The sequence below is a fragment of the Ursus americanus genome, chromosome X, assembly GCF_024610735.1.
Source record: "Ursus americanus isolate L20-20 chromosome X, mUrsAme1.1.p, whole genome shotgun sequence".
Taxonomy (NCBI): domain Eukaryota; kingdom Metazoa; phylum Chordata; class Mammalia; order Carnivora; family Ursidae; genus Ursus; species Ursus americanus.
In genome coordinates, this window is record NC_142164.1 from 2,584,055 (window position 1) to 2,610,887 (window position 26,833).

At 39.7% G+C, this 26,833-nt stretch overlaps 1 protein-coding gene across 1 annotated transcript in view; it reads left to right on the plus strand.

The window, feature by feature from the left end:
* The window catches only part of GABRA3 (gamma-aminobutyric acid type A receptor subunit alpha3), a 371,590-nt gene that overhangs the window by 160,779 nt on the left and 183,978 nt on the right, over window positions 1-26,833 (plus strand). The window contains exon 3 of the mRNA XM_045788814.2: window positions 2,702-2,823. Within this exon, the coding sequence (XP_045644770.1) occupies window positions 2,702-2,823 (122 nt within the window). The remainder of the gene's footprint in view (window positions 1-2,701; window positions 2,824-26,833) is intronic.

The window sequence follows — 26,833 nt, forward strand, 5'->3', positions numbered from 1 at the left end:
AAAATCACAGAGAAATCTATTGAAAGTTGTTTTGGAGTGATATTTAGTAGTATTTTTTTTTTACTTAAAAGTTTAAAAGTTATTAGTGTAGAATGCTGTTAACGTAATCAACACATCAGCAAGGAATGGAAATGCATTGTCATGAAAGTTAGTATTTCAGTAAAATAGGTGACATAGTATATTGGCCTCATATTCAAGAATTCTAGTTCCAAATTTTAGTTTTCCCATTAATATTCAGGGTAGTTAAAAAATTATGTGCAGGGGATTTAGAATTCCCATCTATCAGTTCACCTGGAGTAAATATAATCTCTGAAGCCCTTTATAACTCATCTATAACTCTGTGAAGATTCTCCTTTCTATCTTCTTTCGATAACCAAGGAAATTGTTTTTCACTCAATTTATAGACCTATTTCCCAGAAATCGAATTAGGCTAACCAGGGCTAAGGGTCCCCACAGTGAAAGTTAAGGGATAATGAGTAAGTGGTGTGCACAAAATCAATTGAGCCTCTCTTTCCACAGCCTATGTAAGGTGGATTCAAAATATTGGTGGATTGAGCTAAGTGTGGGCTTCACCTGAAAGGTGTTTGTATTTATCTCTTCAACATATTAATGTCGGTTTGTTAGCTCTTCACTGTAGTTCCCTTCTTTCTTCCCCCTTCCCAGTAAGGCATCTGTATTACTTCTAGTGCTCTGTCTACTAAACTAGCCAATCATCACTTGGTTCCAGTGCCTCTCTGGCCAAAGTTTTCTTTATGGCTTTTGGCTGATGGAGGTGCCAATATTTTTTATTACTATTTGCATTTGAATAATGCATTCAAGTACATATGGTACTATTTCAAAAAAGGAAAAAAAAACTTTGAATACTTCTAGATATTAAACATTAAGCCTGACAATTTTAATATATTATTTAATATTAATACAACGTAGCTGTGAAGTTATTTTAATTTTAAAGATGAGAAAGCTATTACTAGAGGTGTTATATGACTTTCCTAAGGTCACACTAATAAATTCAAATGTATGTCTCTAGACTCTTTGAGCCAAGTTCCCTTTTTCCTTCCATGGATATCTATGTTATCATTTGATTCTCTCAGCAACCCTGTATGCAAGGGAAAGATTACTCACCTTGTTTTACCTTTTTTATGCTCTATCACAATACCTAAACAGTTAGAGACACATAGTTGATGCTCAATAAAGATGTATTGGATGATTAAGTGAATTGAAGTAGGTTTATGAATTAAGGAAATTGAGGTCTAAAATGACTTTTCCAAGGTTATCTGCTGGAGTGGCAGTTTAGAGTGAGAACTATTCAATTTTGATGTTTCCATTCTGTAGGCTTTTCTCGGGGTCTTTTTCATAAAAGGAAACTTTGTAGCCACTAAGAATGAGTATTTGTGGGAAGACATATTGTCTCTCTCTTAGGACTCCTTCTCAACTGTTACGTTTTTTATAGACTTGACTAACTGGATGCTAGGAAGAGTTACAATATATCTACTAATGGAAACCTTCTGGGTCCAAGGTAAGAATGGGGATACAACTGTGTGACTTACTTAATGGTCTACTTCAAATTATGAATACAGTTGGCAGTAGAACCCAGGATTCCTGACTCCTAGTTCATTAATTGATTTTACAGCATGCTTCTTGATCCTTGGCAACAGCCATCTGTTTATATCCCCTTTTTTCTTAAACTACCCAGAGAGTTTCATTTTTAGTCCTGTCAAACCACAACAAGCCCCTCCTCACAAAGTGAAAGTATCAGTCAGCCTGGACCTGAGTAGGTGGTTATCAAAGTACCTAGTGGAAAAGCTTACAGAAGGCATCCAAACTAGAGAAGTAGGAGGTAGCTGAGGGTCAATAGAAAATCAGAAACCTTGGATTCTAGTCCCATTTCTGCCTCTCACTAGCAATATGATTGTGGGCAAATTTGGTGGTGTCCTGTTTGAGCTTATTTCCCCATTTATAAAATGAGAAAAATTGGGGAATCTCTAAAGAGTCCCTGGTAGGTTTAACATTTAATGGAGTACTATTGTTTTATTGCCCTATCTCCATAGGGTGGTAGGTAAGGAGACTACATGAATTTCAACAATCTGTCTGGCTCTGTTCTGTGAACCTATACTTCTCTAGGCTAGAAGAGGGATAAATTCTTTGTAACACGATTTTCTTTTTTTAATTTTGTGGACTGTTCATTCATGCAACAAAATTTGGTGAATAACTTCTTTTAAAGATTTATTTATTAGGAGGGGGAGGGGAGGGACAGAGGAGAGAGAGACAAGCAGACTCCGTGCTGAGCATGGACCCCAACCTGGGACTCAATCTCATGACCCTGAGATCATGACCTGAGCCGAAACCAAGAGTTGGATACTTAACTGACTGCGCCACCCAGGTGAATCTTGGTGAATAACTTTATGATGGGTACTGTTCCCAGGCACATTCTGTTAACAATTTCTGCTTGTGTTTCTTCACTACCGGGTTGGGGCTGGAGCACGTTTGGTTAAGCTCTTGAGAATGCTAGAATAAGAGCTCAAGTATAGTGACCCCCATCTACCTTTTACACAGATAATCATTGTGATGAATAGGAAATGGTTAAGATAAAGGGCTATTTAATTGGCCTACTCTATTGATTGAAATCTTAAAGTGTTTACACATATAATTATTTCCTCTTAAGAATTATTATTTTTTATATCTTTTTATTCCTCTGTCTCAGACTGTCTCCTAAGCATGCCCCAGATATTCCTGATGACAGCACTGACAATATCACTATATTCACCAGAATTTTGGATCGTCTTCTGGATGGCTATGACAACCGACTACGACCTGGGCTTGGAGGTCAGTTACTATTTTAAGATCCTTTTCTTGGCTATTGTCATCTAAAAAGATTTTTAAGATACCTTCAGCACTCTATTGACCAATGAGTTTAGTGCAAAGTTAAGTTTCATCCTTCTGAGCACTAGAAATTAGTTCTAACCCTTCATTTTAATGGTCATTATCTCTGGTGTGGTTTTGGAAAATTCTGAATTTCACTTAGCTAAATGCATATGGGTATTAACCACAATATTTGGCCAAGCCCATTTCTGGTAACAAAATACCAATCCCTGCCTGAATGGGAGGTGTGGCCCAGGCATATCTGAGAAACATGCTTTTGTTTTCAAAACCCTGAGCAGATACCACCCTGAAATTCCCAAGAGGAGCAACCTGCTGGCTAGGTGAGATCTTAGTTGGCCATTAGTTTAGTATGATCAGCAATATGATCACAATGAGATAAATGCATTATAATATGTGATGGGCTGTATTGAAATAGCAAGTATGGAGATGTATGAATTTAATGTTTTTGTGTGTGAACCATTTGAGAACCAGTTGCAGATATCATACCCCTTTGTCCCTAAATACTTCAATGTGCATTTCCTTAGAACAAAGAAATTAATTTACAAAACGAATCCTTCACTGTGAAAAGCCTTTTATCTTGATGAAGTCCCAATAGTTCATTTTTGCTTTTGTTCTCTTGCCTCCGGTGATGTGTCAAGTAAGAAGTTGCTATAGCCAAGGTCAAAGAGGTTGCTGCCTGTGTTCTCTAGGATTTTAATGAATTCGTGTCTCACATCTAGGTCTTTCATCCATTTTGAATTTATTTTTGTGTATGGTGTAAGAAAGTGGTCCAGTTTTGTTCTTCTGCATGTTGCTGTCCAGTTTTCCCAACACCATTTTTTGAAGAGACTGTCTTTTTTTTTTCCCATTGGATATTTTTTCCTTCTTTGTCAAAGATTAGTTGACCATATAGTTGCGGGTCCATTTCTGGGTTGTCTATTCTGTTCCATTGATCTATGTGTCTGTTTTTGTGCCAGTAGCATACTATCTTGATGACTACAGCTTTGTAATATAGCTAGAAATCCGGAATCGTGATGCCTCCAGCTTTGTTTTTCTTTTTCAGAATTGCTTTGGCTATTCCAGGCCTTTCATGGTTCCATACATATTTTAGGATGGTTTGTTTTAGCTCTGTGAAAAATGCTGTTGGTATTTTGATAGGGATTGCGTTAAATGTGTAGATTGCGTTGGGTAGTGTAGACATTTTATCAATGTTCTTCCACTCCATGAGCATGGAATGTTTTTCCATTTCTTTGTGTCCTTTTCAATTTCTTTCATAAGCATTCAATAGTTTTCAGTGTACAGATCTCTTACCTCTTTGGTTGGATTTATTCCTAGGTTTCTTATTGTTTTTGGTGCCATTGCAAATGGGATCAACTCCTTGATTTCTTTTTCTGCTGCTTCATTATTGGTGTATAAAAATGAAATAGATTTCTGCACATTGATTTTATATCCTGCAACTTTGCTGAATTCATGTATTCTAGCAATTTTTTGGTGAATCTTTTGGGTTTTCTACATAGAGTATCATGTCATCTGCAAATAGTGAAAATTTGACTTCTTCCTTGCTGATTTGGATGCCTTTTATTTCTTTTTGTTGTCTGATTGCTGAGGCTAAGACTTCGAGTACTATGTTAAGTAGTAATGGTAAGAGTGGATATCCTTGCCTTGTTCCTGACCATAGGTGAAAGGCTCTCAGTTTTTCCCCATTGAGGATGATATTAACGATGGATCTTTTATATGTGGCCTTTATGATGTTGAGGTCTGATCCCTCTATCCCTACTTTGTTGAGGGTTTTTATCAAGAACGGATGCTGTATTTTGTCAAACGCCTTTTCTGCATCTACTGGAAAGATCATATGGTTTTTGTCCTTTCCTTATAATGTGATGTATTATGTTAATTGATTTGTGGATACTGAACCAGACCTGCAGCCCAGGAACAACTCCCACTTGATAGTGGTGAATAATTCTTGTAATATACTGTTGGATCTGATTAGCTAGTATCTTGGTGAGAATTTTTGCATTCATATTCATCAGGGATATTGGCGTGTAATTCTCCTTTTTAGCGGGGTCTTTGTTTGGTTTTGGTGTCAAAGTAATGCTGGCCTCATTGAAGGAGTATGGAAGTTTTCCTTCCATTTCTAATTTTTGAAAAACTTTCAGAAGAATAGGTATTAACTCTTCTTTAAATGTTTGGTAGAATTCCCCTGGGAAGCCATCTGGCCCTGGACTCGTTTGTTGGGAGATTTTTTTTTTTAAAGATTTTATTTATTTATTTGACAGAGATAGAGACAGCCAGTGAGAGAGGGAACACCATCAGGGGGAGTGGGAGAGGAAGAAGCAGGCTCAAAGCGGAGGAGCCTGATGTGGGGCTCGATCCCATAATGCTGGGATCACGCCCTGAGCCGAAGGCAGATGCTTAACCGCTGTGCCACCCAGGCGCCCCTGTTGGGAGATTTTTGATTACTGATTCAATTTCTTTGCTGATTATGGGTCTGTTCAAATTTTCTGTTTTTTTCCTGTTTCATTTTTGGTAGTTTTTTTTTTTTTTTTAGTTTAAATTTAATTAGCCAACATATAGTACATCAGTACTTTCAGATGTAGGTTCAATAATTCATCAGTTGCTTATAGCACCCAGTGCTTATCCCATTATGTGCCATCTTTAATGCCCATCACCCAGTTGCCCCATCCACCACCCACCTCCCCTTTAACAACCCTCAGTTTGTTTCCCGAAGTCAAGAGTCTCTCCTAGTTTGTCTCCCTCTGATTTCTTCCCATTCAGTTTTCTGTTCCTTCCCCTGTGATCCTCTGCATTATTCCTTATATTCCACATATGAGTGAAGCCATATGATATTTGTGTTTCTCTGATTGACTTATTTCACTTAGCATAATACCCTCCAGTTCAACCCATGTTGATGTAAATGGTAGGTATTCATCCTTTCTGATGGCTGAGTAATATTCCATTGTCTATATGAACCACATCTTCTTTATCCATTCACCTGTTGAAGGACATCTGGGCTCCTTCCATAGTTTGGCTATTGGGGACCTTGCTGCAATGAACATTGGGGTGCAGTTGCCCCTTTGTTTCACTACATCTGTATCTTTGGGGTAAATACCTACTAGTGCAATTGCTGGCTCATAGGGTAGCTCTCTTCTTAACGTCTTCAGGAATCTCCATACTGTTGTCCAGAGTGGCTGTACCAGCTTGCATTCCCACCAAAAGTGTAGGAGAGTTCCCCTTTCTCCACATCCTCACCAACATTTCCTGCATCTTGTCTTGTTAATTTTAGCTGGTTTTGGTAGTTTATGTGTTTCAAGGAATTTATCCATTTCTTCCAGAATGCCCAATTTGTTGGCATATAATTTTTTCTTGATATTCTCTTATAATTGTTTGTATTTTTGTGGTGTTGGTTGTGATCTCTTTCATTCATGATTGTATTTATTTGAGTCTTTTCTCCTTTTGATGAGTCTGGCTAGGGGTTTATCAATGAAAACTAGCAATTTTGTTAATTCTTTTGAAGAAACAGCTCCTAGTTTCATTGATCTGTTCTACTGTTTTTTTATTTATATATCATTTATTTCTGCTCTAATCTTTAGTATTTCCTTTCTTCTGCTGGTTTTAGGCTTTATTTATAGTTCTTTCTGAGCTCCTTTAAGTGTAAAGTTAGGTTATGTTATTTGGAAATTTTCGTTTCTTGAGGAAGCCCTGTAACACTAAATACGTCCCTCTTATGACCACTTTGCTGCATCCTGAAGAAACTGTCATGTTTTCATTTTCTTTTGCTTCCATGTATTTTTTTAAAAATTCCTCTTTAATTTCCTAGTTGACCCATTCATTCTTTAGTAGGATGTTCTTCAACCTCCCTGTGTATTTTTGGTCTTCCCCAGTTTTTTCTTCTGGTTGATTTCAAGTTTCATAGTGTTGTGGTCTGAAAATATGCATGATGGTATGATCTTGATCTTTTTGTACTTGTTGAGGGCTGATTTGTGACCCAGTATGTGATCTAGTCTGCAGAATGTTCCATGTACACTCAAGAAGAATTCATATTCTGCTGCTGTATTGTATTATTATCAATGAGTTTTTTAAGTTTGTTATTAATTGATTTATATATTTGGGTGCTCCCCACTTGGGAGCATAAATATTTACAACTGTTAGATCTTCTTGTTGGATAGACCCCTTTATTATGATATAGTGTCCTTCTTCATATCTTATTACAGTCTTTGGTTTAAAATCTAGTTTGTCTGATATAAGGTTTGCTACTCCAGCTTTCTTTTGACACACAGTAGCATGATAAATACTATTCTGTCCTCTCCCTTTCAATCTGCAGGTGTTTTAGGTCTAAAATGAATCTCTTGTAGGCAGCATATAGATGGGTCTTTTTTTTTGCAATTATATATTATATATATTTTATATAACTGTTTTTTCAAAGATATTTTTTAAGGGAAGTTTTAGGTTCACAGAAAATGAAGGGAAGGTACAGAGATTTCCCATATACCCCGTACCCTGACACATACATAGCCTTCTCCGTTATTAATATCCCCCACCAAAGTGTGCATCTGTTAGAACTGATGAACCTACATTGACATATCATAATTACCCAAAGTTTGTAGTTGACATTAGGATTCACTCTGGGTACTGTACGTTCTGTGGGTTTAGACAAATATAATGACATGTATCCGTTATTATATTATCATACAGGGTATTTTTACTGCCTTAAAAATTCCCTGTGCTCCATCTATTCAGCTCTCCCTAACCACCCCCTGACCCCTGGCAACCACTGGTCTTTTTACCATCTCCATAGTTATACCTTTTCCAAAATGTCATATGGTTGGAGTCCTATAGCATGTAGCCTTTTCAGATTGGCTTCTTTCACTTAGTAACATGCATTTAAGATTCCTTCACATCTTTTCATGGCCTGGTAACTCATTGCCTTTTAGCACTGAATAATATTCCATCATCTGGATCACCATAGTATATTTATCCATTTCCCCACTGAAGAACATTTTGGTTGCTTCCAAGGTTGCATAAACATGTATAAAGTTACTGTGAACATCCGTGTGCAAGTTTTTGTGTGGACATAAGTTTTCAGCTCCTTTCAATAAATACCAAGAAGCACAATTGCTAGATTGGATGGCAAGAGAATGTTTAATTTTGTAAGAAGCTGCCAAACTGTCTTCCAAAGTATCCATACTATTTTGCATTCCTACCAGCGATGAATGAGAGTTCCTGTTGCTCCACATCCTCACCACCATTTGGTGGTGTCAGTGCTCTGGATTTATTTTTATTTTTATTTATTTTTTTATTATATTATGTTAGTCACCATACAGTACATCCCCAGTTTCTGATGTAAAGTTCGATGATTCATTAGTTGCATATAACACCCAGTGCACCATGCAATACATGCCCTCCTTACTACCCATCACCAGCCTATCCCATACCCCCACCCCCCTCCCCTCTGAGGCCCTCAGTTTGTTTGTCACAGTCCATAGTCTCTCATGCTTCATTCCCCCTTCTGATTACCCCCCTTTCTTTATCCCTTTCTTCACCTACCAATCTTCCTAGTTCTTATGTTCCATAGATGAGAGAAATCATATGATATTTGTCTTTCTCTGCTTGACTTATTTCACTTAGCATTATCTCCTCCAGTGCCGTCCATGTTGCAGCAAATGTTGAGAATTCGTTCTTTCTGATAGCTGAGTAATATTCCATTGTATGTATGGACCACAACTTCTTAATCCAGTCATCTGTTGAAGGGCATCTCGGCTCCTTCCACAATTTAGCTATTGTGGACATTGCTGCTATGAACATTGGGGTGCATATGGCCCTTCTCTTCACTACGTCTGTATCTTTGGGGTAAATACCCAGTAGTGCAATGGCTGGATCATAGGGTAGCTCAATTTTTAACTTTTTGAGGGACCTCCACACTGTTTTCCAGAGTGGCTGTACCAACTTGCATTCCCACCAACAATGTAGGAGGGATCCCCTTTCTCCACATCCTCTCCAACAATTGTTGTTTCTTGCCTTGTCTATTTTTGCCATTCTAACTGGCGTAAGGTGGTATCTCAGTGTGGTTTTGATTTGAATTTCCCTGATGGCTAATGATTTTGAACATTTTTTCATGGGTCTGTTAGCCATTTGTATGTCTTCATTGGAAAAGTGCCTGTTCATATCTTCTGCCCATTTTATGATTTGTTTATTTGTTTCTCGTGTATTGAGTTTGAGAAGTTCTTTGTAGATCTTGGATACCAGTCTTTTATCTGTAGTGTCATTTCAAATATATTCTCCCATTCTGTGGGCTGCCTCGTAGTTTTTTTGACTGTTTCCTTGGCTGTGCATAAGCTTTTTATCTTGATGACCTCCCACAAGTTCATTTTATCTTTTGTTCCTCTTGCCTTTGGAGATGTGTCATGAAAAAGGTTGCTTTGGCCAATGTTGTAGAGGTTGCTGCTTATGTTCTCCTCTAGGATTTTGATGGATTCCTGTCTTGCATCAAGGTCTTTCATCCATTTGGAGTTCATCTTTGTGTATGGTGTGAGAGAGTGGTCAAGTTTCATTCTTTTGCATGTAGCTGTCCAATTTCCCCAGCACCATTTATTGAAGAGACTGTCCTTTTTCCACTGGATGTTTTTTCCTGCTTTATCAAAGATTAGTTGCCCAGAGAGCTGAGGGTCCATTTCTGGGTTCTCTATTCTGTTCCATTGGTCTATGTGTCTGTTTTTGTGCCAGTACCATGCTGTCTTTGTGATCACAGCTTTGTAGTACAACTTGAAATCCGGCAACGTGATGCCCCCAGCTTTGTTTTTCCTTTTCAACAAATCCTTGGTGATTCGTGGTCTTTTCTGGTTCCACACAAATTTAAGGGCTGTTTGTTCCAGTTCTTTGAAAAATGTCATTTGTATTTTGATCGGGATAGCATTGAAAGTGTGGATTGCTCCGGGTAGCATGGACATTTTAACTATGTTAATTCTTCCGATCCATGAGCATGGAATATTTTTCCATCTTTTTGTGTCTTCCTCAATGTCTTTCAAGAGTGATTTGTAGTTTCTAGAATATAGATCCTTAACATCTCTGCTTAAGTTAATTCCAAGATAACGTATGATTTTTGGTGCGTTGTAAATGGAATGGCTTCCGTAATTTCTCTTTCTTCAGTCTCATTGTTCGTGTATAGAAATGCAACTGATTTCTGAGCATTGGTTTTGTATCCTGCCACATTACTGAATTGCTCTATAACTTCTAATAGTTTGGGAGTGGCTTCTTTTGGGTTTTCCATATAGAGTATCATGTCATCTGCAAAGAGAGACATTTTGACTTCTTCTTTGCCGATTTGAATACCTTTGATCCCTTTTTGTCGTCTGATTGCTGTTGCAAGGACTTCTAGTACTATGTTGAATAATAGTGGCGAGAGTGGGCATCCTTGTCATGTTCCTGATCTTAAGGGAAAGGCTTCCAGCTTTTCCCCATTGAGAATAATATTTGCAGTAGGCTTTTCATAGATGGCTTTTATGAGATTGAGAAACGTACCCTCTATTCCTACACTCTGAAGGGTTTTAATCAGGAAAGGATGGTATATTTTGTCAAATGCTTTTTCTGCATCAATTGAGAGGATCATATGGTTCCTGAGCCTTTTCTTGTTGATATGATGTATCACGGTGATCGATTTGCAAATGCTGAACCACGCTTACATGCCAGGTATGAATCCCACTTGGTCATGATGGATAATCCTTTTAATGTACTGTTGGATTCTATTAGCCAGGATCTTCTTGAGGATTTTGGCGTCCATATTCATTAGGGAAATCGGTCTGTAATTCTCCTTTTTGAGGGGGTCTTTGCCTGGTTTGGGGATCAAGGTAATATTGGCCTCATAGAATGAGTTTGGTAGCTTTCCTTCTGTTTCTATTTTTTGAAATAGCTTTAGGAGAATAGGTATTATTTCTTCTTTGAATGTTTGGTAGAATTCCCCAGGAAAACCATCCAGGCCTGGAGTTTTGTTATTTGGAAGGTTGTTTATCACTGACTCAATCTCTTCATAATTAATTGGCTTTTTTAAAAAATCAATTTCTTCCAGTTTCAATCTTGGTAGTTTATAGGTTTCCAGGAAGCCCTCCATCTCTTTCAGGTTGCTTAATTTATTGGTATATAGCTGTTGATAAAAGTTTCTAATAATCCTTCCTATTTCATTGGTGTTGGTCATGACCTCTCCTTTTTCATTCATAATTTTATTAATTTGAGTCCTTTTTCTATTCTTTTGGATAAGTCTTGCCAGCAGTTTGTCAATTTTATTGATTCTTTCAAAGAACCAGCTGCTAGTCCTGTTGATCTGCTCTATTGTACTTCTGGTTTCTAATTCATTGATTTCTGCTCTAATCTTGGCCAACTGCTTCCTCGTGAGTGGATTAGGCCTGTCCCTCTGTTGTTCCAGCTTCTTGAGGTGAGAATATAAAAACTGCATTTTAGATTTTTCTATTCTTTTGAGCGAGTTTTGGATGGCTATGGATTTCCCCCTTAGGACTCCCTTTGCTGTGTCCCATAGGTTTTGGATCATTGTGTTTTCATTCTCGTTGGTCTCCATAAATTGTTTAAATTGATTTTTGATTTCCTGGTTTATCGAGTCATTCCTGAGCAGGATGGTTCTTAGTCTCCAAGTGTTTGAGTTTCTTCCAAATTTTTCCTTGTGGTTGAGTTCCAATTTCAGAGCATTGTGGTCTGAGAATATGCAGGGGATAATTTCAATCTTTTGGTATCTGTTGAGACCTGTTTTGTGTCCCAGAACATGGTCTATTCTTGAGAATGTTCCATGGGCATTAGAATAGAATGAGTATTCTTTGGTTCTGGGGTGTAGTGTTCTATATATATCTATGAGTTCCAACTTGTCGAGTATGGCATTCAAAGCTGTTGTTTCTATGTTGTTTTTCTGCTCCGGTGCTCTGTCTATTGCTGATAGTGGAGTCTTGAGGTCCCCCACCATTAACATATTTTTATCTATATGTCTCTTTATTCTGGTTAAGAGTTGGCTTGTGTATCTTGCTGCTCCCCTGGTGGGGGCATATATATTTATAATTGTCATATCCACTTGTTGGATACATCCTTTAAGAATAATATACTGCCCTTCTGTGTCTCTAACTGTAGTGTTTAGTTTAAAATTCAATCTGTCTGATATGAGAATTGCTACCCCAGCTTTCTTTTGAGGTCCACTGGTGTGAAAGATGGTATTCCATCCCTTTACTTTCAGTCTGAATGTATCTTTAGGTCAAAATGAGTCTCTTGTAGACAGCAAATGGATGGGTCATATCTTTTTTATCCAATCTGCAACCCTGTGGCGTTTTATGGGAGCATTTAGGCCATTTAAATTGATACTGATTATTGATAGATATGATTTTAATGATGCCATGTTGCTAGTAAAGTCTTTGTTTCTATAGATTGTGACTTTCTGTTCTGTATCACTCTTGGGGCCTTTTTACTTTTATAGAACCCCCCTTAATATCTCCTGTAGGGCTGGTTTCATGGTTACGAAATTGGTCAATGACTGGCGATTCTGGAAGGTCTTTATTTCTCCATCCATTCTGAATGACAGGCTTGCTGGATAGAGGATCCTTGGCTGTATGTTTTTCTCTGAAAGAGCTTTAAAAATGCCCCCCCCAACCCTGTCTCTCATTCCAGGTCTGTGTAGACAGTTCTGATGTAATTCTGATACCTTTGCCTTGGTACGTGAGAAATTTCTTTGCCCTGGCCGCTTTCAATACTGTATCCTTGGATCTAATATTTGCAAATTGCACTGTGATGTGATGTGGCATAGGTTTGTCGTGGTTGAGCTTGGAAGGGGTCCTCTCTGCCTCTTGGACACGGATGTTTGTTTTCCTTGCAGGATTAGGGAAGTTTTCAGCTACAATTTGTTCAAATATCTCTTCTAGACCTCTGTTTTTCTCCATCCCCTCGGGGATGCCGATGATTCTGACATTGAAACATTTCATTGAGTCAGTAATCTCTCATAACCTACATTCCTGAGCATGGATTTTTTTGAGTCCAGATTCTATTTTAGCTTTTTCTTCTACCTACCCATCCTCCAATTTGCTGATTCGTTCTTCTGCCTCATTCACCCTGGCCGTCAGAGCCTTTAGTTGTGACTGCATTTGACCTATAGAATTTTTAATTTCTGCCAACTTTGCTCTCATTTCCACCCTTAGAGATTCTGTATTCTCATTAACATTTTCGTTAATACTTTTTTCAAGTCTACACATCATCTTGACCATTGTTACTCTGAATTCCATTTCTGATAATTTGGTTACATCCATATCCATTAGTTCTGTGGCAGAGGCCACAGACTCATTGTCTTTTCTTTGCTGGGGGGGCTTTCTCCTTCTCATCATTCTGATGAGGAGAGGTTGCGGGGTTGCCCAAAGCCCAAATTATTGACCGGGACCAAGGCCGTGCGCCCTTGTTTTATAGGGATCTTAGGGATGTGGGCTTCTTTTTTTTTTTTAAATATTTCATTTATTTATGTGACAGAGAGACAGCCAGCGAGAGAGGGAACAAAAGCAGAGGAGTGGGAGAGGAAGAAGCAGGCTCCCAGTGGAGGAGCCCGATGAGGGACTCGATTCCCAAACGCCGGCATCATGCCGTGAGCTGAAGACAGACGATTAAGGACTGTGCCACCCAGGCACCCTGGGATGTGGGCTTCTTGATTTTTCAGCCTGTTTTCTGGGGGAGGGGCCTGCCATGTGGATACTCAGGCAACCCTGTTAGGGTAGAGTCTCCGTGTCCCCTGCGAGGGTGGATGGGGATGGGCACACTGTGAGCTGGTATTTCCAGGCTTTTGTTCTCTGGCGGCTTTCCCTGGCGGTTTGCTGTGCCTCTTCTGAGAGTCAGAGCAGCAGTGGCCAAATTTCAGCCTCTGTCTCAGAACAGAGGGATTGCGGACCATTCTCCACCTATGTTCTGGCCACTTTAACTCCGTTACTGTTGGTGCTGCTCAACCCTGCAGCATCCCGGGATGTGCGCCCCACACCCGGCGTCCAGCCCTCACTTCTAGGGCCGGCGCGTCTCTGTCCTTTGTGTTTCTAACACCGCCAGCTACCCCCGCGTGCTCCTAGAACTCCCGATCTGTCTGGTTCCAGTGAGCACACCGGAGTTCTGTGAGAAGTCTGATGGCGCGCGCTCCCGGCTCCAGTCTCAGTCTGTTCTATCGCAGGTGCCGTCCACATGTCCGCCTACTCCCCCGTGCAGGTGGCTACTGCTTCCCGGCGCCCAAACACGGCAGTTCCCTCCTCCTTCTGTTTATTTTCTGATATCTGTGCACGGTTTCACGGCCCCCCGCTTCATACCTCAATTATTAGCGCTGGAGATGTTCATTTGTAGAGATCCAGAAGTATCTTCCTGTGTCTCAGGCTGATTCCATGGTTGTTCAGGCTGGTCTGGTACCTATCCAGCTCGACTCACAGGACCGACTGAAAAAGGGGTCCCCTACTCCTCAGCCATCTTAACTCCCTCCAGTGTTCTGGATTTTAGTCTTTTTTTTTTTTAATCCATTCTAATATGCTTTGTGTTTTGGTTGGAGCATATAGTCCATTTACATTCAGAATAATTATTGATAGGTATGAATTTAGTGCCATTGTATTACCTGTAAAGTCATTGTTCCTGTCAATTATCTTTGTTCCTTTCTAGACTTTGTTGCTTTTGGTCTCTGTTTTCTGCTCAGAACATTCCCTTTAATATTTCTAGCAGTGCTGGTTTAGTGTTCACAAACTCCTTTAGTTTTTGCTTGTCAGAGAAACTATCTGTCCTATTCTGAATGACAGTGTTGCTGGATAAAGTATGCTTGGCTGCATATTTTCCCCATTTAGCATGTTGAATATACCATGGCACTTTCTTCTGGCCTATCAAGTTTCTTTTCTTTTTTTTTTAAGATTGTGTTTATTTATTTGACAGAGAGAGACAGTGAGAGAGAGACAGTGACAGAGAGAGACACAAGCAGGGGGAATGGGAGTGGGAGAAGCAGGCTTCCTGCCGAGCAGGGAGCCTGATGCAGGGCTCAATTCCAGGACCCTGGGATCATGACCTGAGCTGAAGGCTGACACTTAACAACTGAGCCACCCAGGCGCCCCATGGCCTGTCAAGTTTCTGTGTATAGGTCTGCTGCCAACCTTATGTGTTTACCCGTGTAGGTTTAGGACATTTTGTCCCTAGCTGCTTTCAGAATTCTTTCTTTATCTTTGTATTTTGCAAATTTCACTATGATATGTCTTGGTGTTGACCTGTTTTTGTTGATTTTGAGGGGAGTTCTCTGTGCCTCCTGGACATGAATGCCTGTTCCTTTCCCCAGATTAGTGTCGTTTCAGTTATATTTTGTTCAAATAAACCTTCTGCCCCCTTTACCTGCTCTTCTTCCTCTGGTACTCCTATGATCCAGATATTAGTGCGTTCTATGGAATTGCTGTGTCACCTAAGTCTATGTTCGAGATCTAATAATTTTCTTTCTGTCTTCTTTTCAGCTTCAGTATTTTCCATAATTTTATCTTCTATATCACCAGTTCATTCCTTTGCTTCCTCCATTCTCTTTGTGATTACATCCAGTTGATTTTGTCTCTCAATTATAGCATTTTTTAGTTCACCATTACTAGTTTTTAAGTCTTTTATCTCTCTAGGAAGTGTTTTTCTGGTGTCTTCTATGCTATTTTTTTTTCAAGCCCAGCTAGTGTTCTTAGGACTGTTTTTCTAAATTCTTGTTCAGATATATTGCTTCTGTCTGTTTTGAGTAAATTCCTGGCTCTGGTTTCTTCTTGATCTTTCTTTTGGGGAGAATTCCTTTGTCTTGTCATTTTCTCTAGGTTTCTGTCTTTTGCATGTTATAGAAAGCTTGATATGTTTCCTGTTCCTGAAAACACTGCTATATTAATAAGGGGTAATACACTGTCCAGGGCCTGGCACTTCAGGAAGTCTTTCTGATATATGCTGTGTGCATTCTACTGTTGGGTTTTGGCTGTTCTTTCCCACAGGTCAATCCTCTGCAGAGTTCTTCCTTGCTTGCAGTGGGGAGTGTTTGGACCTTTAACTAGATGTGCTTTGATTTGTTTGTTAAAATAAGCCTAGTTAAAAAAAAAGCCTGATCCAAAAATGAGAAAAGGAAATAGAATAAGAAAAATAATGAAACAGATAAACAAAAAACTGTAAGCCCAATTCCAAAAAAAAAAGAAAAAAGAAGCCTCTTCCTGAAAAAGAGAAAAGGAAACAAAGAAGCCAAAAACAATAAACCTGATTCCAATGAGGGGAAAAAAAAGCCTGGTCCTATTTCCACCAGAACTGAAGCTGATGGTTTGAAGTACTCTATGATCAGTAGATTTGGTGCATGGGGCGGGGGCTGTGCTGGTCATCTGGGGTAGGGGGGTTGCTGTACTGGCTCACAGACCTGCCCTACTAAAGATGCCCCTGTAGGGTGCAGGGAGTGGGTTTTGGTGTAAATCGCTTCACCCTCAACTGGGGGTGCTGTGTTGTTCCATGAAGTCCCACTGTTCTAGTGTGTGGGAGGAAGGTGGCATCATCCCACTCCCTCGTCCCCAGGGAGGGAAGCTTGCTGTCACCACTGTTCAGGAAACCCTCACAGAAAAGAGAACCATCACCCCTCTTTTGTCCCAGGCTTCCATCAGATCCTTACCCTCAGCCTGCCTATGCCCTAGCCATCAGCATGCCTGGCTCCACAATTCTCCTGTGTTTTATCTCTAGCATGTGGCTGGGATTCAAAACTTTAAATCTTAAAAGACCTGGCAAGGTGTAGACCTGCCCCTCTCCTCTATAGGAGAGCCTCACAGTACTACGTCTCATGCTCTTTGGTCCCAGAAGAGCAGTTGCATGGCCACATGGGTGCTTGTAGTTTATGGTGAAGCTCAGTAAAAAGCTACAACCAGGTTATCTGCCCTTTGCATGTGCTTCTGTCCCTTGCTGATGAACAGCCATTCAATGGTACTTGGCAGGTCTTTTGTCCTTGGAGAGGCAATATATCCTCTTCCAAATGTACTCTAGGAATGGGAATATTCTCTCCCAGTGTGACCCAGGGGATCCCTACACCATGCTGTCCATTGTCCTCTCCTGGGCCTCTGCCCTCCCTTTTACCAAGAGCACTGCTGCCCACCCAGCTTGACTCTGGCGAATAGCATGGACTTCTAAAACCTCAGAAGTTGAGCTCCACTGTTTGTTAAAACTTGTGATAGTCACCGGGGATGTACTGTATGGTGACTAACATAATATAATAAAAAATCATTAAAAAAAACTTGTGATAGTCAGTTCCTCTCCATTTCCCACTCAGTTGTTTTGGGGGGAGTGTTTTTCTTGCATGACCTGATGCACTGCTCTCTCTCCCCCTCTTTCTCTCTCTCTCTGTCCTCTCTCTGTGCCCTCTCCTCCACAGCACCATGAATTTTCTCTCTCCCAATTCATATCTCTGTACCTCTTACCTGCCATGTTCTCTCCCTCTAATTGTGCAAATTGTTCTCTTTTTTTTTTTAAATGATTTTTTATTATATTATGTTAGTCACCATACAGTACATCCCCGGTTTCCGATGTAAGGCTCGATGATTCATTAGTTGTGTATAACACCCAGTGCACCATGCAATACGTGCCCTCCTTACTACCCATCACCGGTCTATCCCATTCCCCCACCCCCCTCCCCTCTGAAGTCCTCAGTTTGTTTCTCATAGTCCATAGTCTCTCATGTTTCATTCCCCCTTCTGATTACCCCCCCTTTCTTTATCCCTTTCTTCCCCTACCGATCATCCTAGTTCTTATGTTCCATAGATGAGAGAAATCATATGATAGTTGTCTTTCTCTGCTTGACTTATTTCACTTAGCATTATCTCCTCCAGTGCTGTCCATGTTGTAGCAAATGTTGAGAACTCGTTCTTTCTGATAGCTGAGTAATATTCCATTGTATATATGGACCACAACTTCTTAATCCAGTCATCTGTTGAAGGGCATCTCGGCTCCTTCCACAATTTAGCTATTGTGGACATTGCTGCTATGAACATTGGGGTGCATATGGCCCTTCTCTTCACTACATCTGTATCTTTGGGGTAAATACCCAGTAGTGCAATGGCTGGATCATAGGGTAGCTCAATTTTTAACTTTTTAAGGGACCTCCACACTGTTTTCCAGAGTGGCTGTACCAACTTGCATTCCCACCAACAATGTAGGAGGGATCCCCTTTCTCCACATCCTCTCCAACAATTGTTGTTTCTTGCCTTGTCTATTTTTGCCATTCTAACTGGCGTAAGGTGGTATCTCAGTGTGGTTTTGATTTGAATTTCCTTGATGGCTAATGATTTTGAACATTTTTTCATGTGTCTGTTAGCCATTTGTATGTCTTCATTGGAAAAGTGTCTGTTCATATCTTCTGCCCATTTTTTGATTTGTTTATTTGTTTCTCGTGTATTGAGTTTGAGAAGTTCTTTGTAGATCTTGGATACCAGTCCTTTATCTGTAGTGTCATTTGCAAATATATTCTCCCATTCCGTGGGCTGCCTCTTAGTTTTTCTGACTGTTTCCTTGGATGTGCAGAAACTTTTAATCTTGATGAAGTCCCATAAATTCATTTTATCTTTTGTTTCTCTTGCCTTTGGGGATGTGTCATGAAAAAGGTTGCTTTGGCCGATGTCGTAGAGGTTGCTGCCTATGTTCTCCTCTAGAATTTTGATGGATTCCTGTCTCACATCGAGGTCTTTCATCCATTTGGAGTTTATTTTTGTGTATGGTGTGCGATAGTGGTCAAGTTTCATTCTCTTGCATGTAGCTGTCCAATTTTCCTAGCACCATTTATTGAAGAGACTGTCTTTTTCCCACCAGATGTTTTTTCCTGCTTTATCAAATATTAGTTGCCCAAAGAGCCGAGGGTCCATTTCTGGGCTCTCTATTCTGTTCCATTGGTCTATGTGTCTGTTTTTGTGCCAGTACCATGCTGTCTTTGTGATCACAGCTTTGTAGTACAGCTCGAAATCCGGCATTGTGATGCCCCCAGCTTTGTTTTTCCTTTTCAACAGTTCCTTGGAGATTCGGGGCCTTTTCTGTTTCCATACAAATTTAAGGACTGTTTGTTCCAGTTCTTTGAAAAATGTCCTTGGTATTTTGATCGGGATAGCATTGAAAGTGTAGATTGCTCTGGGTAGCATGGACATTTTAACTATGTTAATTCTTCCGATCCATGAGCATGGAATATCTTTCCATCTTTTTATGTCTTCCTCAATGTCTTTTAAGAGTGATTTATAGTTTCTAGAATATAGGTCCTTTACATCTCTGCTTAAGTTAATTCCAAGGTAACGTATGGTTTTTGGTGCTATTGTAAATGGGATGGATTCCCTAATTTCTCTTTCTTCGGTCTCGTTATTCATGTATAGAAATGCAACTGATTTCTGAGCATTTATTTTGTATCCTGCCACGTTACTGAATTGCTCTATAACTTCTAATAGTTTGGGAGTGGCTTCTTTTGGGTTTTCCATATAGAGTATCATGTCATCTGCAAAGAGAGACATTTTGACTACTTCTTTGCCAATTTGAATACCTTTGATCCCTTTTTGTCGTCTGATTGCTGTTGCAAGGACTTCTAGTACTATGTTGAATAATAGTGGCGAGAGTGGGCATCCTTGTCGAGTTCCTGATCTTAAGGGAAAGGCTTCCAGCTTTTCCCCATTGAGAATAATATTTGCAGTAGGCTTTTCATAGATGGCTTTTATGAGATTGAGAAATGTACCTTCTATTCCTACACTCTGAAGGGTTTTAATCAGGAAAGGATGCTGTATTTTGTCAAATGCTTTTTCGGCATCGATTGAGAGGATCATATGGTTCCTGAGTCTTTTCTTGTTGATATGATGTATCACGCTGATTGATTTGCGAATATTGAACCACGCTTGCATCCCAGGTATGAATCCCACTTGATCGTGATGGAGAATCCTTTTAATGTACTGTTGGATTCTATGAGCAAGTATCTTGTTGAGGATTTTGGCGTCCATATTCATTAGGGAAATCGGTCTGTAATTCTCCTTTTTGAGGGGGTCTTTGCCTGGTTTGGGGATCAAGGTAATATTGGCCTCATAGAATGAGTTTGGTAGCTTTCCTTCTGTTTCTATTTTTTGAAATAGCTTTAGGAGAATAGGTATTATTTCTTCTTTGAATGTTTGGTAGAATTCCCCAGGAAAACCGTCCGGGCCTGGAGTTTTGTTATTTGGAAGGTTGTTTATCACTGACTCAATTTCTTCATAATTAATTGGCCTGTTTAAGGAATCAATTTCTTCCGGTTTCACTCTTGGTAGTTTATAGGTTTCCAGGAAGGATTCCATCTCTTCCAGATTGCTTAGTTTATTGGCATATAGCTGTTGATAAAAATTTCTAATAATCCTTTCAATTTCAGTGGTGCTCGTCATGACCTCTCCTTTTTCATTCATAATTTTAATAATCTGGGTCCTTTCTCTTTTCTTTTGGATAAGTCTTGCCAGTGGTCTGTCAATTTTATTGATTCTCTCCAAGAACCAGCTTCTAGTCCTGTTGATCTGCTCTACTGTACTTCTGGTTTCTGCTTGATTGATTTCAGCTCTAATTTTGGTCAACTGCTTCCTCGTGCATGGATTAGGCCTGTCCCTCTGTTGCTGTTCCAGCTTCTTGAGGTGAGAATATAAAAACTGCATTTTAGATTTTTCTATTCTTTTGAGTGAGGCTTGGATGGCTATGTATTTCCCCCTTAGGACTGCCTTTGCAGTATCCCATAGGTTTTGGACTGTTGTATTTTCATTCTCATTGGTCTCCATAAATTGTTTAATTTGATTTTTGATTTCCTGGTTTATCGAGTCATTCCTGAGCAGGATGGTTCTTAGTCTCCAAGTGTTTGAGTTTCTTCCAAATTTTTCCTTGTGGTTGAGTTCCAATTTCAGAGCGTTGTGGTCTGAGAATATGCAGGGGATAATTTCAGTCTTTTGGTATCGGTTGAGACCTGTTTTGTGTCCCAGAATATGGTCTATTCTTGAGAATGTTCCATGGGCATTAGAATAGAATGAGTATTCTTTGGTTCTGGGGTGTAGTGTTCTATATATATCTATGAGGTCCAACTCGTCGAGTATGGCATTCAAAGCCTTTGATTCTTTGCTTAGTTTTTGCCAGGGTGTTCTGTCTATTTCTGATAGTGGAGTGTTGAGGTCCCCTACTATTAATGTATTTTTATTTATATGTCTCTTTATTCTGGTTAAGAGTTGGCTTGTGTATCTTGCTGCTCCCCTGTTAGGGGCATATATATTTATAATTGTCATATCCACTTGTTGAATACTTCCCTTAAGAATAATATAGTGCCCTTCTGCATCTCTAACTATAGTCTGTAGTTTAAAATCCAATTTATCTGATATGAGAATTGCTACCCCAGCTTTCTTTTGAGGTCCATTTGCGTGAAAGATGGTACTCCATCTCCTTACTCTCAGTCTGAATGCATCTTTGGGTTTGAAATGAGTCTCTTGTAGACAGCAAATGGATGGGTCATTTCTTTTTATCCAATATGCAAGCCTGTGACATTTATGGGATGGTTCAAACCATTTACATTAAGACTGATTACTGAGAGATATGATTTTAATAATGCCATGTTGCCAGTAAAGTCTTTGTTTGTATTGGCTGTGACTTTCTGTTCTGTATCACTCTTGGGGCCCTTTTACTTTTATAGAACCCCCCGTAATATCTCCTGTAGGGCTGGTTTCGTGGTTACAAAATTGGTTAGTGACTGGCGATTCTGAAATGTCTTTATTTCTCCATCAATTCTGAATGACAGCCTTGCTGGATAAAGGATCCTTGGCTGCATGTTTTTCTCTGAAAGAGCTTTAAATATGCTCCCCCAACCCTTTCTCTCATTCCAGGTCTGTGTAGACAGGTCTGACGTAATTCTGAGGCTTTTGCCTTGGTACGTGAGAAATTTCTTTGCCCTGGCTGCTTTCAATACTGTATCCTTGCATCTAATATTTGCGAAATGCACTATGACGTGACGTGGCGTAGGTTTGTCATGGTTGAGCTTGGGAGGGGTCCTCTCTGCCTCTTGGACACGAATGTTTGTTTCCCTCGCTAGATTAGGGAAGTTTTCAGCTACAATTTGTTCAAATATCTCTTTTAGACCTCTGTTTTTCTCCACCCCCTCGGGGATGCTGATGATTCTAACATTGGATCGTTTCATTGAGTCAGTAATCTCCCGTAACCTACATTCGTGGGCGTGGATTTTTTTAAGACCATCTTCTATTTTCATTTTTTCCTCTATTAACCCATCCTCCAATTCACTAACCCGTTCCTCTGCTTCTGCGACCCTGGCCGTCAGAGCCTCTAGTTTTGCCTGCATTTGGCTCATAGAATTTTTAATTTCTGTCAGATTCGCTCTCATTTCTGTCCTTAAGGATTCTATATTCTCAGTAACCTTTTCGTTAATAGTTTTTTCAATTCTACTCATCATTTTGACCATCGTTACTCTGAATTCCATTTCTGATAATTTGGTTACATCCATATCCATTATTTCTGTGGCAGAGGCCACAGACTCACTGTCTTTTCTTTGCTGGGGGAGGGGCTTCTCCTTCTTGTCATTCTGATGAAGAGAGGTTGCGGGGTTTCCAGAGCCCAAATTATTGACTGGGTCCCAGGCCGTGCCCCTTGTTTTATAGGGATCTTAGGGATGTGGGCTTCTTCTTTAAAGATTTTATTTATTTATTTATGTGGCAGCCAACCAGGGAGAGAGGGAACAGAAGCAGGGGAGTGGGAGAGGAAGAAGCAGGCTCCCAGCGGAGGAGCCCGATGAGGGACTCCTTTCCGGAACGCCGGGATCACGCCCTAAGCCGAAGGCAGGCGCTCAATGACTGCGCCACCCAGGCGCCCGGGTTGTGGGCTTGATTTTTCAGCCTGCCTTCTGTGTTCTGGGGGAGGGGCCTGCCGCGCCGATACTCAGGCAGCCATGTTTGGGTAGAGTCTCCGCGTCCCCTGCGAGGGGGGATGGGGATGGGCACTCCCTGAGCCGGTATTTCCAGGCTTTTGTTCTCTGGCGGCTTTCCCTGGTGGTTTGCTGTGCCTCTTCTGAGAGTCAGAGCAGCAGCGGCCGAATTTCAGCCTCTGTCACAGAACAGAGGGATTGCGGCCCGTTCTCTACTAATGTTCTGGCCACTTTAACTCTGTTTCTGTTGGTGCTGCTCAACCCTGCAGCGTCCCAGGATGTGCGCCCCACACCCGGTGTCCCAGCCCTCACTTCCAGGGCCGGCGCGTCTCTGTCCTTTGTGTTTCTAATGCCGCCAGCCGCCAGCCGCCAGCCGCCCCGCGCGCGCTCCCGGATCTCCCGGTCTCAGTCTGGATCCGGTGAGTGCACCGGGATTCCGGTGATCCGTGAGATGCCTGGTGGCGCGCGCACCCGGCTCATGGTCTCAGTCTGCTGTTTTGTGGGTGCCGACCGTGAGCCCCGCCCGCTCTCCCGTGCAAGTGGCTACCGCTTCCCGGAGCCCGAACACGGCGGCTCCCTCCCCCTTCCGTTTATCTTCCGATATCTGTGCACAGTTTCATGGCTCCCCGCTTCGTACCTCAATACTCAGTGCTGGAGATGTTCATTTGTAGAGATCCAGATGCGTCTTCCTGCATCTCAGGCTGGTTCCGTGGTTGTTTAGGCTGGTTTGGTACCTATCCAGCTCGACTCGGAGGACCGGCTGAAAACGGTGTCTCCTACTCCTCCGCCATCTTAACTCCCTCCTGCAAATTGTTCTCTTAATCCTCAGATTGATTTCCTAGGTATTCAAAATGATTTGATGTTGATCTGACTGTTTTTCATGAAATGAATCAAGCCCAGGGTCCCCCATCTAAACTCCCTCCCTGGTGCTATTTTCTAAAATAGGGAACATTGGAAGAAGAACCAGCTATTTGGTTTTATTCTATTTCTTTTGGAGTTGTGGTTGTAACATATAAGGTAGGGAAAGAGGTGAAAATTAACTTGTTGCAGACATGTAGAGTTTGAGTACCCATGAAAAATATGGGTGGAGCTTTTTGCTATTGCCTAACATAGAGTAACAGGGACCATATTTACCTTTATCACTAGTTCTAAGCAATTTGATCATAACCCTTTGTGTAATTTTATTCATGTTTCTTTTTTGTTGAGCTTCTTTGTTTGTGGAAATTATAATTTTCATCAAATTTATAATTTTTTAAATCATTTTTTTCTTTAAATACATATTCTGCTCCCCTTCAGATAAAGAGAAAATCTTAAAAGCGAACAGTAAAACAAAACATTATGTTCAGAGGGAAAATTTTAGAAGGACAGCAGGTTTCTTGTCAGAAATAAGCAAGCAAGAATGTAGTTAGCAACAGCTTTGAAGTACTGGAAAAAACCTGTCAATCTAGAATTCTGTAACCAGAGATGATATATTTAAAAAATATAGGCACAATAAACACTTTTTCAGATCATAGAAGCTGAGAAATTCACCAACAGATATGTACTGCAAGAAATGCAAATGGGAGTGTCAGGCAGAAGGAAAATAATGCCAGATAGAAATATGGATCTATACAAAGGAAGGAAGAGCAACACAAATAAAAACTATATGGGTAAATATAAAATATTTTTTCCCAAATCTCTGTAAATGATAAATGACTACTTAAAGCAAAAATAATGACAGCATATTGTGTGGCTTGAAATATATATATGAGGAAGATGTATGACAACAATAGCACAGAGGTCAGAAGATGAAAATTTACCATTGAAAATTTTTTATACTGCACATGACATGATATGATATTACTTGTAGACAGATTGTGATAAAGATGTATGCTGTAGAACTTAAAGAAAAATTGTAGCTAATAAAGCAAGAAATGTTATAAAAATAGAATAATAAAAATACTCAATTGATAGGAAGGAAGAAAAAGAAAATGTAACAAAAATAGATGAAGCAAATAGAAAAGCAATAGCAACCATATCAATCATCACATTAAATGTAAATAATTCAAACATCCACTTTAATGGCAGAGATGGCGAAATTGGATTTTTTTAAAGATGCAAAATTACTTACTGAGAGAAACCCACCTTAAATATAAAGCTGTAAATAAGTTAAAAATAAAAGGATGGAAAATGATGCACCGTGCCAACCAACACCAATCAAAAGAAGGTTGGAACAGCTATTTTAATATCAGAAAAGGACATATTAGAGCAAAAAATATTGCTAGCAATAAAGAGGGCCATTTCATAAGGAAGGGGTCAATTCCTTAAGAGTACATAACAATCTAAGTATTTATGTACCTGGTCACAGAGCATCTAAGCTCATGAAGCAAAGATTGAGAACTGAAATGAGAAAAAGTTTGTCTCTGTAGTGATTTCAACAGTCCTCAATAAGCAATATAACAGTAGATAGAAAATAGGTAAAGGTAGCAGAAACAGGAACCACACTATCAACCAACTTGGACTTGATTGGCATTTATAGAACACTCCAACCAACAGCAGCAGAATACACATATTTTTCAAGTATACCTACAACATTTACCAAAATAGACCATATTCTTTGTCATAAAAAGATTAAAAGACCTTATATAAATTTGTTCTCTGGCCACAATGGAATAAAATTAGAAATTAAAAATAGAAATATATTTTAAAAATCTCAATGTACTTGAGAACTAAGAAATACACTCCTAAATAAACCATGAGTCAAAGAACTCAGAAGAAAATGTAAAACTTTTTTCAATTGAACAAAATAAAAAATGTGATATAAAGCAGTGCTAAGAGGAAAACTTATAACACTAGATGGCTATGTCAGAAAAGATCAACCTTAAATTAATGCCCCAAGCCTTTGCTTAAGAAACTAAAAAAAAAAAAAAAGAGCTAACAACAGTGATATAAATAATAAATATAAAAGCAAGAATCAGTAGGGAAAAATCTCTGAGTCATGGCTCTGAGGGTGAGAACAATGGCATACTTTTCTCTGAGGGACAACCCCACTTTAGTTACCAAGTGCTTGGTGGAGGGGTTTTAGCAGCCCCAAGTTTCCTCAGTTTACACTTTCCAGCATGGACCACTGTTTCTCAAGCCAGATCAAGGACAGTTGAGGCCACAGTACTCTCAGCAGTGCCTTGCCCAAATTAGAGTCACTGTCATGATGTATTCAAAGTGCTGAAAGAAAAAAAACCCCTAATACCAAGAATATTCTATCTGGCAAGGTTATTATTCAGATTTGAAGGAGACATAGTTTTCCAGACAAACAAAATTTAAAGGAGTTTATCACAACTCAGCCAGCCTTACTAGAAATGTTAAAGCGATTTCTTTAAGTGGATAAGAAATGGCCATAATTAGATATAAGAAAATTATAAATAAAAACATGTAAAATATAACAGCATATACATAAAACATGGAGGAGGGGGGAAAGGAGTAAAAAAGAAAAGAAAAAAAGTATTTTTTTTCAAGAATGTGTTTGAACTTAAACACCATCAACTTAATATAGACTGCTATATACTTGGGATTTTATATGTGAACCTTATGGTAACCACAAACCCAAAACCTATAGTAGATACACAGAAAATAAAGAGAAAAAAAGCCAAACACAACACTACAGAAACTCATCAATCACTGCAAAGGAGAGCAAGAGAAAAAGAAAGCAACAGAGAAGAACTACAAAAACAACCAGAAAACAAATAACAAAATTGCAATAAGTACATACTTATCAATAATTACCTTAAATATAAATGACCTAAATGCTCCAATGAAAAGACATAGGGTGGTGGAAAGGATTTAAAAATAAAACAAGACCCATTTATATGCTGCCTATAAGAGACTCGCCTCAGACCTAAAGACACATACACATTGAAAGTGAAGGAATGGAAAAATATTTACCATGCAAACAGAGGTGAAAAAAAGAAGCCTGGGTAGCAATACTTACATCAGACAAAGCAGACTTTATTTTTTAAAATCTTTTTTTAGATTTTATTTTATTTTTTATAGGGGGAGAGAGAAAAAGAGAGAGGGAGGAGGGGCAGAGAGAGA